This window comes from Hypanus sabinus, chromosome 10 (assembly GCF_030144855.1).
Source record: "Hypanus sabinus isolate sHypSab1 chromosome 10, sHypSab1.hap1, whole genome shotgun sequence".
NCBI lineage: Eukaryota > Metazoa > Chordata > Chondrichthyes > Myliobatiformes > Dasyatidae > Hypanus > Hypanus sabinus.
The window spans coordinates 126,498,233-126,520,793 of record NC_082715.1 but is presented as its reverse complement, the minus strand read 5'-3'; the positions used below and the strand labels follow the sequence as shown (position 1 = coordinate 126,520,793).

Genomic DNA, 22,561 nt, shown 5'->3' with positions numbered 1-22,561 from the left:
GCAACATCTTTGGAAAACAGTCGATGTTTCGGGCCTGCTGAAGTTTTCTTGCTGGTTGCTTTATCACCCAGCTTTTCACTTATTACTGCCCGTTACACCGTTGACATTTAGGGCAGCAATGAAATCCTTCATCTTTATCTGTCCATACTGTCAGTCATAGATAAAGCACAGATAGAGAAAGATTCTTCATTGTTGTTTCTATAACAATTTTTTTTTGATCAGTCAGTGTCGATACCTCTGACTGAACCCCTAAACCTGGAGGACTGATAGATGATTCTTATCTGATCTCTACCTTTTGACCTGTTTGGCATAGGTGTCCCTACCAAGAGCCAAAAGTACCAGGTCCTGACTCTCGCCAACATAGCTCTCCAGGTCACTGAGGCACATAGCCTCCAAACTCTATGACAAGGTTGCAGTCCTTTTGAAGGACCCAACTTCAGCCTTTCCTTAATATACTTTAAAAGAATAAAAGAAAATTTGAATGTTTGTAATATACTGTATGTTTAATACTTATGTGGATTATGATAACAAATACCAAAGTCTGATAAAATTTCTACAAGATTCATACAATCACTCCAATACAAATTGTGGAAATAAGAAGATATTTGTTTTCAAACTTCAAACCCCTGATTGTATTTATGGAAATAAATGGGATCCCACCACCAAGCACATCTTTCCCTCCCCCACCCTTCTGCTTTCCACATTGCTCCCTATGTTGCTCCCTACGTTACTCCCTTGTCCACTCGCTCCCCCCCTCCCAATCCCTTGCCACCGATCTCCCTCCTGGCACTTATCCTTGTAAGTGGAACAAGTGCTACACCTGCCCTTACACTTCCTCCCTTACCACCATTCAGAGCCTCAGACAGTCCTTCCAGGTGAGGCGACACTTCACCTGTGAGTCTTCTTACCCCATCCCTTATTTATTTATCTTTTTTTTTCTCTCTCTCTCTCTCTGTCCCCCTCACAACCACTCCTTGCCTGCTCTCCATCTTCCTCCGGTGCTCCCCTCCACTTTCTTTCTCTCTAGGCCTCCCATCCCATGATCCTCTCCCTTCTCCAGCTGTGTATCCCTTTCACCAATCACCTTTCCAGCTCTTTGCTTCATCCCTCCCTCTCCTGTCTTCAATCATTTCAGATCTCCCCTTCCCCTCCCACTTTCAAATCTTACTATCTCTTCTTTCAGTTAGTCCTGATGAAGGGTCTCAGCCCAAAACGTCGACTGTACTACTTCCTATAGATGCTGCCTAGCCTGCTGCATTCCACCAGCATTTTGTGTGTGTTGCTAGGTTTATTAAATCCCCATTTTAACATAGTTGTCACTTAACAAGTTGCATTTTAGAAACATAGAAAACCTACAGCACAATACAGGTCCTTCAGCCCACAAAGCTATGCCAAACATGTCCTTCTCTTAGAAGTTACCTAGGTTTACCCATAGCCCTCTATTTTTCTAAGTTCTGTATACCTGTGTAGGAGTCTGTTAAAAGAGACTCTCATGCTAGCCATTTCAGCCCTGAGGAAAAGCCTCTGACTATCCACATGATCAATGCCTCTCATCATCTTATACATTTCTGTTAGGTCACCTCTGATCCTCCGTCGCTCCAAGGAGAAAAGGCCGCGTTCTTTCAACCTATTCTCATAAGGCATGCTCCCCAAACCAGGCAACATCCTTGTAAATATCCTCTGCACCCTTTTTATGGTTTCCACATCCTTCCTGTAATGAGACGATCAGAACTGAGCACCGTACTCCACATGGGGTCTGACCAGAGTCCTAAAGAGCTGCAACATTACCTCTCAGCTCTTAATTCAATCCCACGATTGATGAAGGCCAGTGCACCGTATGCCTTCTTAACCACAGAGTCAACCTGCACAGCAGCTTTGAGTATCCTATGGTCTTGGACCCCAAGATCCCTCTGATCCTCCACACTGCCAAGAGACTTAATGTTAATGCTATATTCTGCCATCATATTTGACCTAACAAAATGAACCACTTCTCACTTATCTGGGTTGAACTCCATCTGCCACTTCTCACCCCAGTTTTGAATACTATCGATGTCCTGCTGTAACCTCTGACAGTCCTCCACACTATTCACAACACCCTCAACTATTGTGTCATCAGCAAATTTACTAACCCATCCCTCCACTTCCTCATCAAGGTCATTTATAAAATCACAAAGAGAAGGGGGTCACAGAACAGATCCTTGAGGCACACCACTGGTCACCAGCCTCCATGCAGAATATGACCCATCTACAACCACTCTTTGCAAAATGTACAAGAAGCTAGAGGAACTCAGCAGGTCGTGCAGCATCCTTGGAAATGAGCACACAACATTTCGGGCCAAGACCCTTTGTCAGGACTTAGTCCAGCTTGTTGTATATGTTGCTTTGACACCAGCATCTTCAGTGTACTTTGTGTTTACAATCACTCTGCCTTCTGTGGGCAAGACAGTTCTGGATCCACAAAGCAATGTCCCCTTGCATCCCATGCCTCCTTACTTTCTCAGTAAGCCCTGCATGGAGTACCTTATCAAATGCCCTGCTGAATTCTGTGTTTAGTCACATCCTCAAAAAATTGAGTCAGGCTCGTAAGGCATGACCTGCCTTTCACAAAGCCACGCTGACTATTCCAAGTCATATTATGCTTCTCCAAATGTTCATAAATCCTGCCTCTCAGGATCTTCTCCATTAACTTACCAACCACTGAAGTAAGTCTCACTGGTCTCCCTTTCTTGAATAAGGAAACAACATCTGCAACCCTGCAATCCTCTGGAATCTCTTCTGTCCCCGTTGATGATGCAAAGATCATTGCTAGAGGCTCAGCAATCTCCTCCCTCACCTTCCACAGTAGCCTGGGGTACATCTCGTCTGGTCCCGGTGACTTATCCAACTTGATGCTTTCCGAAAGCTCCAGCACATCCTCTTCCTTAATATCTACTGTACATGCTCAAGCTTTTCGGCCCTACAATCACCAAGATCCTTTTCCGTAGTTAATACTGAAGCAAAGTATTCATTAAGTTCCTCTGCTATCTCCTCTGGTTCCATACACAGTTTTTCACTGTCACACTTGATTGCTCCTATTCTCTCATATCGTATTCTCTTGCTCTTCACATACTTGTAGAAGCCTTGGGGTTTTCCTTAGTCATGTCTGCCAAGGCCTTCTCATGGCCCCTTCTGGCACTCCTAAATTTCATTCTTAAGCTCCTTCCTGCTAGCCTTATAATCCTCTAGATCTCTATCATTACCTAGTTTTTTGAAGCTCTTCTTTTCTTCTTGACTAGATTTACAACATGTTTGTACACCATAGTTCCTGTACCCCACCATCCTTTCCCTGTCTCATTGGAACGTACCTATGCAGAACCCCACACAAATATCGCCTGAGCATTTGCCGCATTTCTTCCGTATTTTTCCCTGAGAACATCTGTTTCCAGTTTATGCTTCCAAGTTCTTGCCTGATAGCCTCATATTTCCCCTTACTCCAATTAAACACTTTCCTGACTTGTCTGTTCCTGTCCCTCTCCAATGCTATAGTAAAGGAGATAGAATTGTGATCACTATCTCCAAAATGCTCTCCCACTGAGAGATCTGTCACCTGTCCAGGTTCACTTCACAATACCAGATCAAGTACAGCCTCTCCTCTTGTAGGCTTATCTACATTTTGGCTGTGTAGCTTTCTGGAAGAAATGACAGCCTTTTTGTGGAGGGTATTAGAAATGTGGAAATTATTTCTAAAAAGCCACAAAATCATAAAAGGGAGGCTAGTCAGCTAATCATGCCAGTAGTATTAAGAGCTGATTATGTTGTTACTGGCCTGAAGTCACATGTAACCATATGGTCAGGGTAACCAATTTCCTACATCCTAGAGGGCATTAATGAGCTAGATCTGTCTTATTATCCATCTGGAGTTTTCATGGTCACATTACTATTTATTTTTAATTCATAAATTTGTTGAATTAAGAAACTGATTTTAAAGACCACTACTGCAATTATGTGATTATTGATCAAGGTCTTGATTACTATCTTGACAGTAAAAGCCAGGGTGCTGTTGTTCCTCATATCTTTTAAAGCCTCTTATAAGGAGGACTGTCATATGTACTAGACCATAGGGCTGAGACTATATCCTATGAACCTGGTAATTGATGTACTTCAATAATAGCAAAAGATCCGCACAGAAAATGAAGCCTTCCGTTAATGCCCCTCGTCCCCTTCTTACCCCATCCCTGACATATTTAGTTGTTTGCCTGTTCTCCATCTCCCTCTGGTGCTCCCCCCTCCCCCCTTTCTTTCTCCTGAGGCCTCCCGTCCCATGATCCTTTCTCTTCTCCAGCTCTGTTTCACTTTCACCAATCACCTTTCCAGCTCTTAGCTTCATCCCACCCCCTCCGGTCTTCTCCTATCATTTCGCATTTCCCCTTCCCCCCACTTCTTTCAAATCTCTTACTATCTTTCCTTTCAGTTAGTCCTGACGAAGGGTCTCGGCCCGAAACGTCGACAGCGCTTCTCCCTATAGATGCTGCCTGGCCTGCTGTGTTACACCAGCATTTTGTGTGCGTCATTATTATGGTGTACAAGTTATGACCTCATCACATGTTAGAGTCAAAGAACAAGTTAGCACGGAAACAGTCCCTTCAGCCCATCTAGTCTGTGCCAAGCTATTAATCTGCCTAGTCCCATCGACCTTCATCCAGACCATAGCACTCCATACCTCTCTCATCCATGCCCCATCCGAATTTCTCCTAAGTGTTGAAATTGACCCCACGTTCACCATTGCGCTGGCAGCTTGTTCCACAAAAACTCACCATCTAGGTGAAGAAGTTCCCCTTTATGAGCCGCTTAAGCATTTCACCTTTCATCCTTAACCCATGACCTCTATTTGTAGTCTCACCCAACCTCAGTGGAAAAAGCCTTCTTGAATTTACCCAGTCTATATCCCTCATAATTTTGTATGCCTGTAATAAATCTCCCCTCAGTCTTCTATGTTCTAGGGAATAAAGTCCAAACTTAATCAACCTTTCCCTATAACTCAGGTCCTCAAGCCTTGGCAACATCCTTGTAAATTTTCTCTGAACTCTTTCAATCTTATGTACATCTTTTCTGTAGGTGGATGACCAAAACTGCACATAGTGCTCCAAATTAAGCCACCTCAACCCAATATAACATTCCAACACCAGTACTCATACATTGATTTATGAAGGACAATGTGCCAAAAGCTTTCTTTATGACTCTATCTACCTGTGGCATTCATTTAAGGAAGTACGGTTCCATATTTCCAGATTCCTCTGTTCTACATTTTCTTCATTGACCTACTTTCACCATTTGAGACCTACACTGGTCAGTCCTCCAAAAGTACAACACCTTACACTTATCTGCGTTAAATTCTACCAGCCCATTTATTCAGCTGGTCCAGATCCTGCTTCAAGATTTGATCATCTTCCTTGCTATCCACTACACCTACAATCTTGGTGATATTCTCAAATTTGCTGATTCAGTTTACCACATTGTCATCCAGATCGTTGATATAGATGACAAACAACAGCGGACCCAGTGCCAATCTCCACAGAACACCACTAGTCACAGGCCTCCACTCAGAGAGGCAGCCCTCTATAACCTTCTGCAAAGCCAAAGTCTAATCCAATTTACTACTTCATCTTGAATGCCTTTTGACTGAATATTCTTGACCAACCTCCCATGCAGGACCACATCAAAGGCCTTGCTAAAGTTCATGTAGACAGCACACACTGCCTTGCCTTCATCGACTTTCCTGACTGCATCCTTGGAAAAACTCTGTGAGATTGGTTAGACACACTTCTACACATAAAACCGTTTTGACTATCTCCAATCAGACCTTGTCTCCAAATATATAATTATCTGATCCTTAACTTTCCCACAAAGGTTAGGCTCACCAGCCTATAATTTCCTGGTTTATTTTAGGCCATTCCTTGAACAATGGAACAACATTAATCATCCTCTAATCCTCCGGCACTTCACCCTTTGCTAATGATGTTTTAAGTATTTTTGCTAGGTCCCCTGTAATTTCTGCACTAGTCACCCACAGGGTTCGAGGGAGTACTTTGTTAGGCCCTGGGGATTAATCCACCCTAATTTGCCTCAAAACAGCAAACATCTTCTCCTCTAATCTGTATAGGGTTTATTACCCTGCTGCTGCATTTCCTCACATCTATAGACTGTGTGTCTATCTCCTGAGTAAATATAGATGCAAAATCTACCCATCCCTTTCGGCACCACACAGATTATCACTCTGATCTTCCATAGGACCCAGCTTGGTCCCTTGCTGTCCTTTTCACTCAGTATATCTGTAGAAGCCCTTGGAATTCTCCTTCACCTTGGCTGCCAGAGGAATATCATGTCTTCCTATGGTGGGGGTATCCAGAACTAGAGGGCACAGCCTCAAAATTGAGGGGCAACCATTTAGAACAGTAAGGAGGAATTTTTTAGCCAGAGCGTAGTGAGTCTGTGGAATGCTCTGCCAGATACTGCGGTGGAGACCAAGTCTGTGGGTGTATTTAAAGTTGGTCGTTTCCTGATCGGTTAGGGCATCAAAGGATACGGCTAGAAGGCAGGTGTATGGGGTTAGGTGGGATCCGTGATCAGCCATGATGGAATGGTGGAGCAGACTCCATGGGCTGACTGGCCTAATTCTGCTCCTATGTCTATCGTCTTCTTTTAGCCCCCCTGGTTCCCTTCTTAAGTGTTCTTGTGCATTTCTTATACTCCTTAAGTGTCATTTGTTCTTGCTTGACTATACCTGCTATACACCTCCTTTTTCTTAATTAGGGCCTTAATGTCTCAAAAACCAAGGTTTCATAAACCTGTTACCCTTGCCTTTTATTCTGATAGGCACATAGAAGCTCTGTACTCTCAACAAATTTTCATTTGAAGTCCTCCCACTTACCAAGTACTTTGCCAGAAAACAACCTGTCCCAATCCTCAAATGCCAGATCCTTTCTGATACCATCAAAATTGGCCTTTCTCCAATCTAGGATCTCAACTCGAGGACCAAGCCTATCATTTTCCATAATTACCATGGGAATCCCAGTAAATATGTGGAAAGTTAAACTCACCTACTATCACAACTGTATGTTTATTGTAATAGTCTGCGATATCTCTACAAATTTGCTCCCCTAAATCCCGCGGACTGTGGGGTAGTCCATAATATAATTCCATTCACGTGGTCATACCTTTCTTATTCCTCAGTTCTACCCACAAAGCCTCACTCGACGAGCTCTCTAATCTGTCCTGACTGAGCACTGTCATGATGTTTGTCCCTGACAAGTAATGCCACCCTTCTCCATTAATTTAATCCCTCTTACCCTGTCACATCTAAAGCAACAGACTAATGCCAACAAGGTATTGAACAGGGGTTGTGATAACATTTGTTGCAGTATTAAACCTAAAGCAGCACCTGTGATATAGAATTTATGTGTGAGGTTGAGGGCATGTCCCAGAGCCTTCATATGTTCATCACATAACAGACTGAAATATGCTTGGACAGGAAGAACTGCTGAGCAGACCAAAAGTTGTCGTATGTCTCATTTTCAATTAGCACTTTCAAAACAGCCTAGTTAACATGCCAATCACAGGAAACCTGCCTTCCCTCCTACACTCTTTGGTGGGTTGGCAGCTAGGCTGCATTTCTCCTCTTTGCCTTTGAAAACAGCTTCCCAAACATTGATAATTTCCTTATTTGGCTGGGCGTATCGGTGTTATCATTGGGTCATTGGCTAATGGTATCAGCTTGAGTATTAACTTTCAGAAACTTCCTGATATTTTAGCACCGATCAAAAGTGATGGTCTTTCAAGTTTTAGTAACTTAAAATATGAGAATAATCTTATGATGCTAATTTATCATTCTAGAGTTCTTGAACAAAGGTGCAAAACATGTTGCTTGCATGCTTGAGTACATGGCTGATTCTGTAGGGCTACAAAACAATTTGTGGTAACTGCTCTGCACATGAACAAATAAAAGTCTATGCATGAATAGGATCGTGGCTGATCAACATTAACTCCACATTTCTGCATGCTTTCTATAATCAAGCATCTATCTACGTCTACCTTTAAAACATTTAAAGCTTCCACTATGATGCAACATTTGAAGCTGTTACCTTACAACTCAAGGGCCCTGCATTCAATCCTAATCTCAGATCCTATCAATCTGGACTTTGTACTTGCTCTGTGTGGCCATAAGCATTTTTTTCTGGAGGAGTTTTTGAGAGGACAAAGAAATGTCTCATCTCCACCTTAAGTGTGTGACCCCTTAACTTTAAGCATTGACTTCTAGTTCTAGATTCTCCTAAATGTAACAAGTCTCCTGTAGATCTATCCCTGCAAGAACTTAAACACTTCAAATATTGTTTACTTTTCTACTGAACTCCCAACTGGTGTGTCTACTTTGTCCAACTTTTTCTCGGAAGGAGTAGCAGTGAATACCTTCTGTTCATTCTTCCAATCTCCACAAATGTTCAACTAATATTTCTTGGTTTTTTTTGCTCATCATCTCCCGGGAAACTGTTCCACCCCTTTACCATCCTCTGAGCAAAGTGCTTCATCCATTGTCAACTTTGTAGTGGCTTTCTCAGCATTTTGGTTAGAATGCCACAAAATTACATCCCACTTCACTTTATATAATACTATACTAAAATTTTAGTATAATTTGGGGGAATGCTCTGCCTTTGATGTTGTTAACCTTTGGCTATGATAGTAACCTAAAATTCTCTCTCAAGTTTCTGTTACACTATTTGAAAAAGAGGAATGTCCTCCCAACCAGAAGAACCATTAAACTATTAATATTATTTCTTTCTTTTCGTATTGCACAGTTTATTGTCTTTTGCACACTGCTTGAATGCCCAAGTTGGTGCGGTCTTTCATTGATTCAATTATGGTTATTAATCTATTATAGATTTATTGTGCATGCCCACAAAAAGTTAATCTCAGGGTTGTGTGTGGTGAAATATTTGTACTTTGATAATAAATTTACTTTGAACTTTAAACCAGATTATCTGGCTATTCATATCAAATTTTTCTGGTTGCTAAGTTTAAAATGAGTGATATATTTCCCTACACCAGAGGAACTTGCTTGCCTGTGAAATGATGTAGAATATCATGATGTGATAAACATAATCCAAATGCTAGTTGGTTTCTTGTCTTTTTGCTTCGCTCGTGGCCATCCTGAGCATATCATCTTGGTGGTATTATTCAGTTTAAAGAATGGTTGATGGGTGAATGCTTTCACTCAAAATTAAGGGCCAGTATTTGCATCATTTTATATAGCATTGCCATTACTGAGAAGACTCACACGGTAGCAATCACGTGAACCCAAAACTTGAGTGCTCTGGGCCTTTAATAGAAGGACAAAAACATGTTAAGACTCCTGCATTTTTATTTCCTCTGATGTACTGTGTTTTCTCGACATATTGCTTTTGATGAAAGCAATTTTTTTTCAAAAAAATTACTGGTTGATAATTTCAGAATATTTGTTGTTCAATATCCCTTCATTTTTCTTACCCTTGCTGATTCCCAAGCTAAGAATCCATACCCTGCAGAAAACTCCACCCTCTCAGAGAAATCCGGCTGCTAAAATATATATGAATTATCTAAACTCTTAAGACATGCATTTTATGGGTAAAATAAATGAATTTTTGGAGTATATTATATGGAACAAATGAATTCTGCCTTGCAAACTTAATATTCTTTATGAAAAACTGTATTGCTATCCTGGGAGGCATTTGATTAACATTCACAATTCTGATCTATTCAGCATCTTGGCTCAACTTCCATCTTAAACGTCATCTGAATTCATAAAAGCTGTATCATTGGCACCGTTATGATAGCTGTACTGAAGGATGGATTTAGGAGTATTAGAAATGTCATAACACAGTTGGTATTTGATTTTGGATTCATCTGTGTATATATATATATATATATATAAATTCCTTAAGTGCTATATTTATTTTTACAGACGTACAAATGTTCAAAATTTTAAGTGTTTGCGAATGTAAGATATTGAATAAGAGTACCCAACACCTGGCAGCACAATCTTATATAATATCACGGACTTGCTTAATGGCACAGTTACGTCACTTCAACAGCCTATGTTTTCCTTGCCTAATGTTTTTTATTGCGTTTAACGAATGGAATTTCAAAGAAAACGGAGTAAGAGTGACCACACCCAGTCATTTTTTTTCTCCCTCCCTTGTTGCTTGTGACAGTGTCCTGCAAATGAATCTTTAATGATCAGAGATTCCAGTCCCTGAGTCCTAGACGAATGGAAGCACCATTCAGGACAATGCAGAAAGGGGTGAAAGGGACGGGAAAAAAAATTGGGGTGAAGAATTCAGGAAGTCACATAAAAATAATGCAGTACTTCTGTTACAGAGTCTTATTGCACAAGAATAGGCCCTTTGGCCCATCATTTCAACATCAACTATCAAATATCTATTAATACTAAACCCATTCTTCAGCATTGGGCCTATATTCTTCTATTTTTTGGTGACTCATATGATATTGTTTAATTAGAGTCTCTGTTTCCACTATCCCTTCACCTAGTTGGTTCCATATCCCCTCTCAGCTTCCTGTCATTTACCTCAGAATGTATGCTCCTAGAGTTTAGATCCCTTCTCAGCTCCTAAGAAGAAATATTTTTCTCTATTTACTCTGTTCGCACCCCTCATAACTTTGAATGACCTTAACCAAATATCTCCTCAGCTTTTCCTACTCAAAGGAAAACAGATCCAACCTATCCAGCCTCATCTGCGCCACATTCTGGCGAATCTCCTCCTCCTCTCCAGCACAACTACATACTGTGGAGACCAGAACCACACAAGGTAGCTGTGGCCTAACTGATAGTTTCACTGTAAACTCGCAGTTACGTTTTATAACCCAGCCAATGAAGCCAGGCGTCCTGTCTGCCTTCCTAACTATCTTACTTACTCATGTTCCAGACTTGACGGTGCATGTGCATGTTCTGTATTAGCATAAAGACTGAATAAATCCCAATTTGATAATCCTCCTTAAATGAAGTATTCATTAAATGAAAGATTACTGATTTAGCTCCTTATGCTTCTTCTGATTTTCCAACAATCTGGAGCAGAGATTCAAACAGCTATGCTCAAAAGTTCAAGTTGAGTTTATTGTCACTCTGCCATGCACATGTATACCGTCAAACGAAACAACACAGTACATATAACTCACACACATAATACATACAGTAGTACAAAAATGCTGGATGAACTCAGCAAGTCGGACAGCATCCGTTGAAAGAAGCAGTCAACGTTTCGGGTGGAAACCCTTCATCAGGACTAAAGAAGGAGGGAGCAGGGACCCTATAAAGAAGGTGGGGAGAGGGTGGAAAACCAATCAGAGGAAAGATCAAGGAGCAGGGGAGGGGAAGCAGGGAGGTGATAGGCAGGAAAGGTGAAGAAGGAATCTAAGGGGAAAGCACTATGAGTAGTAGAAGAAGACAGAATCATGAGAGGTGATAGGCAGCTGTGTCAGGACATGATCAAAGAGTCAAAGAGAGGCAGAGATCACAGAGGGTGAGCAATGAGAAAGGATCTCACTGATCTCCCGTCGAAGAGAAGATTTAAACTTCTTCAAGGTAGGCATACCTCGAAGAGACTTCGCAACGGAGTAACAAATAGTAAACACAAAGTGCTCTGCAGATGCTGTGGTCAAATCGAGATGTACAAAAAAGCTGGATGAACTCAGCAGGTCGGGCAGCATCCAGCTTTTTTGTACGCTGAGTTCTTCCAGCTTTTTTGTATGTCTTGATTTGACCACAGCATCTACAGTAGTTACAGGGAGGAGTAATTATCACCTAACATTTGGAAGAGACAGGACAATTGTTACCTTGAGGCTCAGCAACCCAACTCAGGCCACTTCATGGTTTGGTTTGGTTAAAGGTCAGCAACTTAAAATGGGCTACTTCTCCATTCGAACATACAGTCACTTACTAGTGGGATGAGCACAGTCAATGAAATATACTTGAATTTTAAAAATAAGTTTGAATTCTTAGTAGGGAACAAGATTATCTGACAAGAAGAAAAATCAACTCTGGGGTTCTTGCTTTGCCAACAGATAATGGACACCAGTCCTAATTTAACAATGTGACCTGATGTTCCTGAGCTGTAACAGAACTGTGCTGGAAGTATCAGCTTACTTGATTTGATGTATCATTCCATTTAAATGGAATAGAATCTTCTAGATAGCTAAAGCTAGTGATTTATATCAGTTACCAGAAAATTTCCTCCCCCATCCCCTCCCCAGCTCTGCCCATCCTTTTAGACTGTTGAAGTGTTGGGCACGGGCTCAGACTTTGGGGCACTTATCAACCTACAGATTCTTCCTTCATCCAGCCACATTTCTTAGTGGCATTGGTCCAACAGGACCATCATCCATTCCTAGTCATAAGGAGCCATAGAATAAAAAGGATCAAAATTAGGGTTAAACAGATCAGTTTTGAGTTGAGGGGCTTGGACCAGTAAAACCATGCTGGGTCCTCAAAAGTTCTTTATCTTAAAATGAAGGTACCATGAGTAATATAACCAAGTTTGCTAATAACACAAAGCTGGGTGGCTGTGAGATATGGGTGAGTGTAAGGTGGATTGTCCATTTCCCTCTGAGGATGTTGCCTGACCCACTGACTTCTTCCAGCATTTGTTTTTTTTTGCATCAGATAAACAATTAGTTGTTCTGGAAATATGAACAGAACAGTTACAAATGGAAACTTTTAATCAATATGAAATTGCACAGTGATGAATATTGCCAGTTTGGAGGCAAAAGAGACTGCAGATTCTGGAATCTGGTGCAAAGGGACAAAACTACCAGCAGGCCAAGCACTTTTGAGAACAGAGGGATTGTTGACATCCTCTTTGCCTCCACAGATGGCCTTTGAATCACAGAATTCCTCCAACAGTTTTTATTTTATTAACTTTGGCAATAAAAAATTGATATGTCTTTAAGACCCTATCATTTTATTCTTTTACAAGATTACAGTGAGGCCACCTGAAGCTCCACTGGGCCAAAGGCAATGATGAATGTGAATTTGGTTCCTATGATCAGGTCACGCATCAAATCAAACATTTGGGTTACTTAAACCTTAATGTATCCTTGAGCATTATTTACATTATGGCTAATATTGTGCACAATTTCTGTATGAACAAAGAGAAGGTAGCATTTTGAAAGAGGTCTGAGTGAATTGTCATATCTAATCTAACACTACTATAGACAGAGTGAATCAATTCAAATGCTACTTTTGTGGTTTTCTTCACAGAAATTTTTTGTCTTAACAGTGACAGCAGATGAATTATGGCGGGGTGTACTGGCAGAATCTGGTGCAGGAGCACGAAAGGGGAGGGGTAAACGAACTAAGCGGAGGATAAAGAAAGATTTGAACAGAGGACAGATAGTTGGTGAAGGTAGGTGACTATGAAATTTAATGAAGTTTAAAATTTATGAAGGCATGGACTATAGATTTGAAGACATGAATGTGTAAGAGAATGGAAGAGTTAACCAAAGTAAAATTCCGTTACTTTTTTTTATCTAAGCTCACTTCACTAAGCCATTAATTCCATCAAAAACACGAGAAGATCTGCAGATGCTGGAAATCCCAGCAACACACACAAGATGCTGGAGGAACTCAGTACCTACAGAAAAGACTAACCAGTTGACGTTTTGGGCCGAGACCCTTCATCAGGGATGATAGGGTCCTAATGAAGGGTCTTGGCCTGAAACATCCACTGTTTACACTTTTCCATAGATGCTAGCTGGTCTGCTGAGTTCCTCCAGCATTTTGTGTGAATTCCATCAAAAAGAAAAACAAGAATGAAGAATAGGGAAAAATAAACCTCATCGATAGATTATTAGTGAATGTGGAATGATAGATGTAAAAGACTAAAAAATAATGCTGGAAATACTCAGCAGGCAAATAAGCACTTGTGGAGAAAGAAATCGATTTAACATTTCAGACCAATGATCCTTCCTGAGAAACCGAGCATTTGAAATTAAAGAGAATGCACTCCCCGATCTGCTGGGTATTTTGGTGATTATTTCCCTTTTATTTAGACTCTTAGTCTCTGTAGATTTCTTTGCAACAAGTGTGAAAGAAGGGGAAATAGAATGTAATACTATTTTGGAATTTTGAGTGGTTTATTCTCCTTACTGGATAATGTAATTTCAAGAGGGAGTGTGATATGCAAGATCATGTCTTGACTTTCCAATGTTCGGAGTATTGATGATATATCGATGTTATTAACCTTGGCTGAATGTGTTTTAAGCAGATCTCTTGATTTGTTTTTTAGGGCGAGCTGGCTTCCTCTGGCCTGGATTAAACGCTCCTGTTGTGAAAAGCGGAACCATTCAAACAATCGGAAAGCGTGACCAAAAACAACAAGAAGATCTGCAGGCACAAGTCCTTCGACAGCAGGAGGAATGGGAGAAGAAAAGGAAGACAAAACTTAAAAGAGAAAGAGGCTGGACTGGCAGCTCTTGGGGTGGCATCAGCTTGGGTCCCCCTGACCCAGGTCCTAATGGAGGTAAGGAAAAGATGCCTAAACAGTAGCTCAAGCAAATACTGCTGAAGGATGGAAGGATAGTTTACGCCGTTGAATTCTCTACAGCTCTTGTTTGTCATATTATACTCACTCTCTCCACTTCTCATCCCTTGATGGGGATTGACTCGTGTTCCCTTGTCTTATCCTTCCCAAAGTCCACTATCAGCTCTTTCACCGACCATCTACAACTCGAAAGGAAGCCAGTTACCCACTGGGCCTGTGCTAGCCACTAATAGATTAATCTAATCAATTTCATTATGCTGCTTTTTCCTGTAGCCCTGCTCCTTATTTCTTACAGGTGTCTTTCCAATTGTCTGTTGAAACCCCTAAGTAATTTTTGTCTCTCTTTTTATATATACTTATTCCAGGGATGTTTTCTTTGATAGCTGAGCCAGTATTTAATTGCCCATAAACACACAATCTGCTGGAAAAAACTCAGCAAGTCAAGCAGAACCGGTGGAAGGAAAGAAACCATTTCAGGCCAAAACTCTGCTCCAGGGTTGAGAGTGGAGAGGCAAGCTGGCCAGTGTAGAGAGCAGAAGGAGAGTGACAACAAAGGATGACGAGGCATTTAGTGGACTAAGGAGGCATGCAAGATGATGCCAGGAAGGAGAGTTGAGCAGGAATGGAGTTGGAAGAATGGGGTAGGTGAATGGTAGATACAGATACAGAGAGAGAGGAAAAGGAGAAAACAACAAATGGAGCAAGGATGAGGGAGGGTGTGCGAAGATGGGAGGCAGCTGCAAGTGGAGTATAAGCAGGAACGCTGATGCTGAATTGTGATTAGTAAAGGAGGAAAGAATGGGAACCATTGCAGGAAAAAGGAGAGGTGAACAATGGTTGGAACCAGCCGGGGGAAGTGCTGTGCATGAAGTTGGTGGGTGGAAGAGTGGTAAAGGGTCAAAGGTAAGTGAAGAAAGGGTACTGGAAGTTCTGGAAGAGATAAGGTGTAAGAGGAAAAAAGAAGAGGAGGGGAGTGGGATACCTAAAATTGGAAGGACCTAATATTCTTGCCATTGGGTTATAGACTACCCAGTCAGAATATGACATGTTTCTCTTGTAATTTGTGTTGGGCAGTAGGGAAGGCAAAGGATTGACAGGTGATTGTAGGAATGGGGAGGGGAATTGAAGTATTTCACACCTAGGAACCCAGACTGAGCGTAGACGTACTGCAAAACAGTTACTGAGACTGTGCTCTGTCTCACCAATGTGAGGCATCATCGAGAGCACAGAATACAGGAGACAAGTTGGATGAGGTGCATGTAAACATTTGCCTGGTAGGATTGTTTAGGACCTTGGAGAAGGTGTAAGGACAAGAGAAACGTTTCCTGTGAGGGCATAGGAAAATGCCGGGGGAAGGATGTGAAGGGATGAGCAAAACAAAAAGTCATGGAGGGAGTAGTCCATGGAAGGGTGGGGAGAAGAGGATGTGGCTGATACTGGGATCATATTGCAGCTGATGGAACTGTCAAAAGATGGTATAATGGATGCAGAGCTAAAAAGTAAGGACAAAGGTAACTGTTATCTCTGTTCTCTCCTTGGAAAGAAGTGGAGTGAGAGCAGGAGTGCAAGAGACAGTAGAGATGTGAGAGAGGGCTCCATCAGCCACGCTTCCAGTAAAAGGAGGATGTTTGAGAACAGTAAGCCTCCAAACAGCAGCCAGGATGTGGATTACAAATTACAGCAGGAGATAGAAAAGGCATGTCAGAAGGGCAATGTCATGATAATTGTTGGGAATTTTAAGATGAAAGTGGATTAGGAAAACCAGGTCAGCACTGGACCTCAAGAGAGAGAATTAGTAGAATGTCTAAGGGATGGCTCTTTAGAACAGCTTGTTGTTGAGCCCATTAGGGAATCAGCTGTGCTGGATTGGATGTTGTGCAATGATCCGGAGGTGATAAGAGAGAGCCTAAGGTTAAGGAACCCTTAGGGAACAGAGATCACAATATGATTGAGTTCTCTTTGAAATCTGAGAAAAAGAAACTAACATCCAATGTGTCGGTATTTCAGTGGAATAAAGGAAATTACAATAGCATGAGAGGGTAATTTGCCAAAGTTGACTGGAAAGGTCACTAGCAGGAAGGACAGCAGAGCAGCAATGGCTGGAGTTTCTACGAAAAATGAGGGAAGTGCAAGACAGACATATTCCAAATAAGAGGACATTTTTGAATGAAAGAAGGACACTACTGTGGCTGACAAGTGAAGTTGGAGCCAAAGTAGAAGCAAAAGGGAGGATATACAAGGAAGGAAAAGCTAGTGGGAAGATAGAGGATAGAGCTTTTAAAAGCTTGATCCTCATTAGGACGGAAAAGATGAATTATGAAAGGAAGCTGGTGACTAATATCAAAGAAGATGCTAAAAGCTTTAACTATATAAGGGTAAAAGAGAGTTGAGGGTAAATATAGGACCAGTAGAAAATGGCGCTGGAGATGCTGAAATGAGAGACACAGAGTTGGCAGAGGAACTGAATGTGTATTTTGCATCAGTCTTCATAGTGGAAGACATCTGCAGTATAATGGTCTGAGGGTGGATAAGTCTCCTGGACCTGATGGAATGCACTCTCAAGTTCTGAAGGAAATAGCTGGAGAGATTGCAGAGGCATTGACAATGATCTTTCAAGAATCGATAGATTCTGGCATTGTGGATGACTGGAAAATTGCAAATGTTACTCAGCTATTTAAGAAGGGTGGGAGGCAGCAAAAAGGAAACTGTAGACCTGTTAGCCTGACTTCAGTGATTAGGAAGTTGTTGGAATCAATTGTTAAGGATAAGATTACAGAGTACCTAGAGGCACATGGCAAGATGGGCCTGAAAGGAAAATCCCTACTGACAAACCTACTGCAACTTTTTGACGAAATTACAAGCAAGGTAGATAAAGGAGATGCAGTAGATGTGGTGTACTTGGGTTTTCATAAGGCGTTTGACAAGATGCTGCACATGAGGCTGCTTAACAAGATAAGAGCCCATGGAATTATAGGGAAGTTACTATCATGGGTGAAGTATTGGCTGATCGGCAGAAAACAGTGGGAATAAAGAGATCATATTCTGGCTGGCTGTATGCTACCAGTGGAGTTCCACAGGGGTCAGTGTTGGGACAGCTGCTTTTTATAATGTATGTCAATGATTTGGACTATGGGATTAATGGAGTTGTGGCTACATTTGCCGATGATACAAAGATAGGTGGAGGAGTGGGTGGTGTTCAGGGAACAGAGAGCCTGCAGAGAGACTTAGATAGTTTAGAGGAATGGGCAAAGAAGTGGCAAATGAAATACAATGTTGGTAAGTATATGGTCATGCACTTTGGTGGAAGAAATAAATGGGTAGACTATTGTTAGATGGGGAGAGAATTCAAAATGCAGAGATGCAAAGGGACTTGGGAGTCCTTGTGCAGGATACCCTGAAGGTTAACCTTCAGTTTGAGTCGGTGGTGAAGAAGGTGAAGGCAATGTTGATATTCATTTCTAGAGGTTTAGAATATAAGAGCAAGGATATGATGTTGAGGCTGTATAAGGCACTTGTGAGACCACACTTGGAGTATTGTGTGCAGTTTTGGGTCCCTTATTTTCAAAAGGATATACTGACATTGGAGAGAGTTCAGAGAAGATTTGTGAGAATGATTCCAGGAATGAAAGGGTTATTGGATGAGGAACTTCTGGCAGCTCTTGGGCTGTATTCCCTGGAATTCAAGAGAATGAGGGGGGATCTCATAGAAACATTCTGAATGTTAAAAGGCTTGAACAGATTAGATATGGCAAAGTTATTTCCCATGATAGAAGAGTCTAGGACAAGAGGGCATGACCTCAGGATTGAAGGAGGTCATGTTAGAACAGAGATGCGGAGAAATTACTTTAGTCAGAGGGTGGTAAATCTATGGAATATGTTGCCATGAGCAGCTGTGGAGGCTAAGTCACTGGGTGTATTTAAGGCAGAGATTGATAGCCCGGGTATCAAAGGGTTATGGGGTGAAGGCAGGGTGAGTGGGGATGACTGGAAGAATTGGATTGGCCCATGATTGAATGGCGGAGCAGACTCGATGGGCCAAATAGCCTACTTCTGTTCCTATATTTTTTGGTCTTATGGCCTCATTTTGTGAGCAGATGTGACAGAGATGGAGAAACGGGAGAAAGGAATGGAAACCTTACAAGAGACAGGGTGGGAAGAGGTGTAGTCTTAGTAGCTATGAGAGCTGATGGATTTTTACCAAAATCAGTGGCTGGTTTGTCTCATGAGATGGAGACAATGAGATCTAGAAAAGGTGGAGAAATGTCAGAAATAGTAAACATGAATTTGAGAGCAGATTGGGAGTTGATGGTGAAGGTGATAAAATTAATGAATTCTGCACATCTCCTCAGTCCAACAGTCACCTTGGAGTCCTTTCTTACCATTTCCCTTGTCCTCTCTATGTTGGCCATTTCTGCTCTCCATTCTTATCTGTAAGGGTGAGGAATAAACAGTCCTGATGTAGGTTTTGGAATTCCTACCTCCCAGCAAAGTTGCTTGATCAGCTGCATTCTTCCAGCATGTAGTGTGTTACTCCAGATTCCAGCATCTGCAGTCTCTTGTGTCTCCATTTAATTGTCCATTCCTGGTTGTCCTTGAGAAGATAGTGATGAAGTGTCTTCTTGAACCACTTCAAACTGTAAGAAGTGAGAATACCCACAATTCTGTTATGGAGAGAGTTGCAAGATTTTGATCCAATGACTATGAAGGAATGATATATCTACAAATCAGGAATGTGTGTGGCGTACTGATATTTCATGTTTTTGCTTCCCCTATTTTTCAAGCTGCTAGAGGCTTGGAAAGGGCTGTCTAAGAAATCTTGATTAGTTTCTGCAGTGCATCCTGTAGATAATACAAATTGCTGCTATTGCATGTCAGTCCTGGAATTAGTGAATAGTTGTGGCTGGGGCGAGCGTGTCAAGCAGGCTGTTATGTCCTCTATGGTCTCAAGCTTCTTGAGAGTTGTTGAAGTTGCAAATTTCTACTCTTGCAGACAATGTATTCTGGATTATAACTCATTTATGTTTAAAATTAGTAAGTGCAGGGGATATTTGTAACTGCAAATGGCAGGTGACTGCTTAAAGGTGAAATTTGGTCTGACTGAGTCAATGGTCCACATTGGAAAAGATGTGGAAGTTGAAGCATGCCTGAAATATTTGCTTGTCCATGGAGATCTAAAGTAAGCATAGTGTTCTCAGAAATCTGCAGTTTGCACTATGATGTTCAATTTTTATCTTGTCTTTAGAGTGTCAGGAGATTATTATTGAAGCATAATACCAACCTCCTTTATCAATGTATGCTGTGGTTCCCTATTGGCTGAAGTGCAGGAGTGCATTTTACTTGGTCTCCAGAGCTGTAGTATCCAGAGATTCAAGCCTTGGATGCTGTCAAAAGCACAGAATTTTCCTTCCTGCACTGTGGAGCATTGTTGTCAGCAGTAACACCACTTTACCAGCCTTTAAGCAAATAAAGCTACTGTTAACTGGTGCAGCAGCTTGTTGCTGAATAGGGTATGTGTTTGTGTTTTCAGAAAATAGGAAATTTTACGTTGATCATTGATTATAACTCAAAATGGGCAAAAGTGACAGGTTTGATGAAACTGGAAGACACATGACCTGAAAAATAGGGTGCCAATTTACTCATCTACTGAAGAAAGTTTTTCGACAGTAGAACTTGTAAAATGAATCTGGTGATGCAATGGGAATACGTAAGGCTGTCCTGGCAGAGATTGAAGTTTAAATGAGTGCAATAAATCTGAACTAGGCTTAATGAAATCTGAGTAGGTGGGAGCTGTTTAATGTAGGAACTGAATTGCTGCAGTAAGTTTTGTTAAAACATTTTTCTCTGACTTCATTTATTTTATTATTGGCATTGCACTGGTCAGCGCCTTACTGAATTTTCATGTGGAGGGGAAGTTAGATGCTTCTTACCTTTCTTGTTTGCAGAGACAGAACAGTACATTACAGAAACAGGTCCTTTGGCCCATGATGTCTGTTCCAATCGTGATGCCAAATTAAACTAAACCCACATGCCAGTACTTAAACCTTGTACCTCTGTTCCCTGCTGACATTATATATAGGTTTCTTGTTTTTGAGATAGCCTGCATATAATTTCGCTGTGCTGGAAGATGGATGAACTATTTTCATACTTCAATATTTTTTGTAATTATGCATCTAAACATCTCATGCTTGAAGATGGATGAACTATTTTCATACTTCAATATTTTTTGTAATTATGCATCTAAACATCTCATGCTTGAAGATGGATGAACTATTTTCATTCTTCAATATTTTTTGTAATTATGCATCTGAACATCTCGTGCTTCTTATGTATAGATTGCCTTTTAGTTGGGGGCCTATACTGTGTAAGCGAAGTCATCTTTGTAGTTATGCCTCTGCATTGTCAAGTTGAAGGCCCTTTTTCCATCACTTGTACACCTAGTGAGATCCAGATCATAAATACCATAAAATAGAACAGAATTAGGCAATTTGGCCCATCGAGTCTGCCCCAATATTTCATCAAGGTTGATCCATTTTCCCTCTCAGCCCCAATCTCCTGCCTTCTCCCTGTATCCATTCATGCCCCAACTAATCAAAATGTTATCAACCTCTGCCTTAAATATACCCAATAACTTGACCTCTGCAGTCACCTGTACCATAAGCTCCACCCTGAGGAACCAACAGCTTATCTTCACATCCTCCACAACAGGATATAATTCAGTACCTTCTCAAAGTGGGGTTTGAACACTTGGAATTGCTGGAGCAAAATATATTTAGTATCTCCTTCAACTCAGGGGGCCTACTGAATTCAAACTCCCTCTGATGAGATTGAGCCGCTGAATGCAGGTTAGTTGGGCAACCTTCCAGATACTAAATTACTATTTTATTTTCTTTTATTGCCTCTCAAGTACAGAGGCTGGAGGAAAGAGTTAAGTGTGAGCCACATTGCTGGTTATCTGCTTCTGTGGGGATTTGTACTCGTGTCTCTCAGTCACCACACAAGCTCTAGATTACAGTCCAGTTATTTAGCCACATTGATACTGCACACTGAAAAGAGATTATCTCATTTCTGATTGGCCTTCTTATTAAAAGTGTTCCCAATTGAGACTTTTCTCTGCAACCGGCTCTTCAAATTGCCTTTTGTCCTTCTGTCCTAGTTTCCCCAATTTGTCTGACTCAGGCTCCTGTGAAATGCCTTGGGACCCTCACTATATTGAAGATACTAATATAAGTGCATTAATGTCCTAGTTTACTTGCGTTGTCAGCATTTTAGTTACAAAGTGTAGACCAGCTTGAGCTCTGTACCTAGTCAGCTAGTCAGTGTGATACAGGAACGTGTGCAGAATTTTAACATTCACCAGCTTTAATCAAGTGAACATCTAGAGGGGTTTCCAAGACCTCATCAGATTAATTGAGAGATGGAGGGCTAGGCGAGTGGAGGACACATCCCTGCTGCTCCTCCTTATGCACACCCCTGTTGCCCTACTAATAAAATTGATGCAGTATTCATTTTCATAATGTTATTTGAAGCTTTATTAAATAGAGCTTTTTGTTTTGTTATATTTAGAACCTGAATCACACTTACTATTGTTTCTCATTACATTTCTCATAACTCATGAGATTCAAGAGATTCACAGTTTCAAATATCCAAGAACCAGCTTTGTCCTTGATTTTTTTTTAATTTTAGTATTACACAGCTTTAGGCATTTCATGCATCGTATCAGCCCGTAAATATTTATTGGGTACAAAATGAGCTACATTTGCCAATGACTGAACAAGAAAGAAAACCTAGGGGGTTTCAGTTTACCACAAGATGGTCCCCATCTGTAGAATGAAAAAAAAATTAGCAGTTTCACACACATGGCAATTCACTGCTGCAAACACGGTGATGGTGCCTCGGCGTTATTGTCCAGATTTGTATGATGTGTTTCACTTCAGTGAATATTGCTCCTCTAACTTTAATTTACTTCCATTGGAGCAGGTACAATTGTAACATTGAAG

General features: G+C 41.2%; 1 protein-coding gene across 2 annotated transcripts in view; it reads left to right on the top strand.

The window, feature by feature from the left end:
- Positions 1–22,561, top strand: part of mrps5 (mitochondrial ribosomal protein S5) — a 124,798-nt gene that overhangs the window by 22,245 nt on the left and 79,992 nt on the right. For both annotated transcript variants that reach the window (XM_059982905.1, XM_059982906.1), the window contains exons 3-4: positions 13,302–13,427; positions 14,310–14,543. In XM_059982905.1, coding sequence (XP_059838888.1) covers positions 13,302–13,427; positions 14,310–14,543 — 360 coding nt within the window. The remainder of the gene's footprint in view (positions 1–13,301; positions 13,428–14,309; positions 14,544–22,561) is intronic.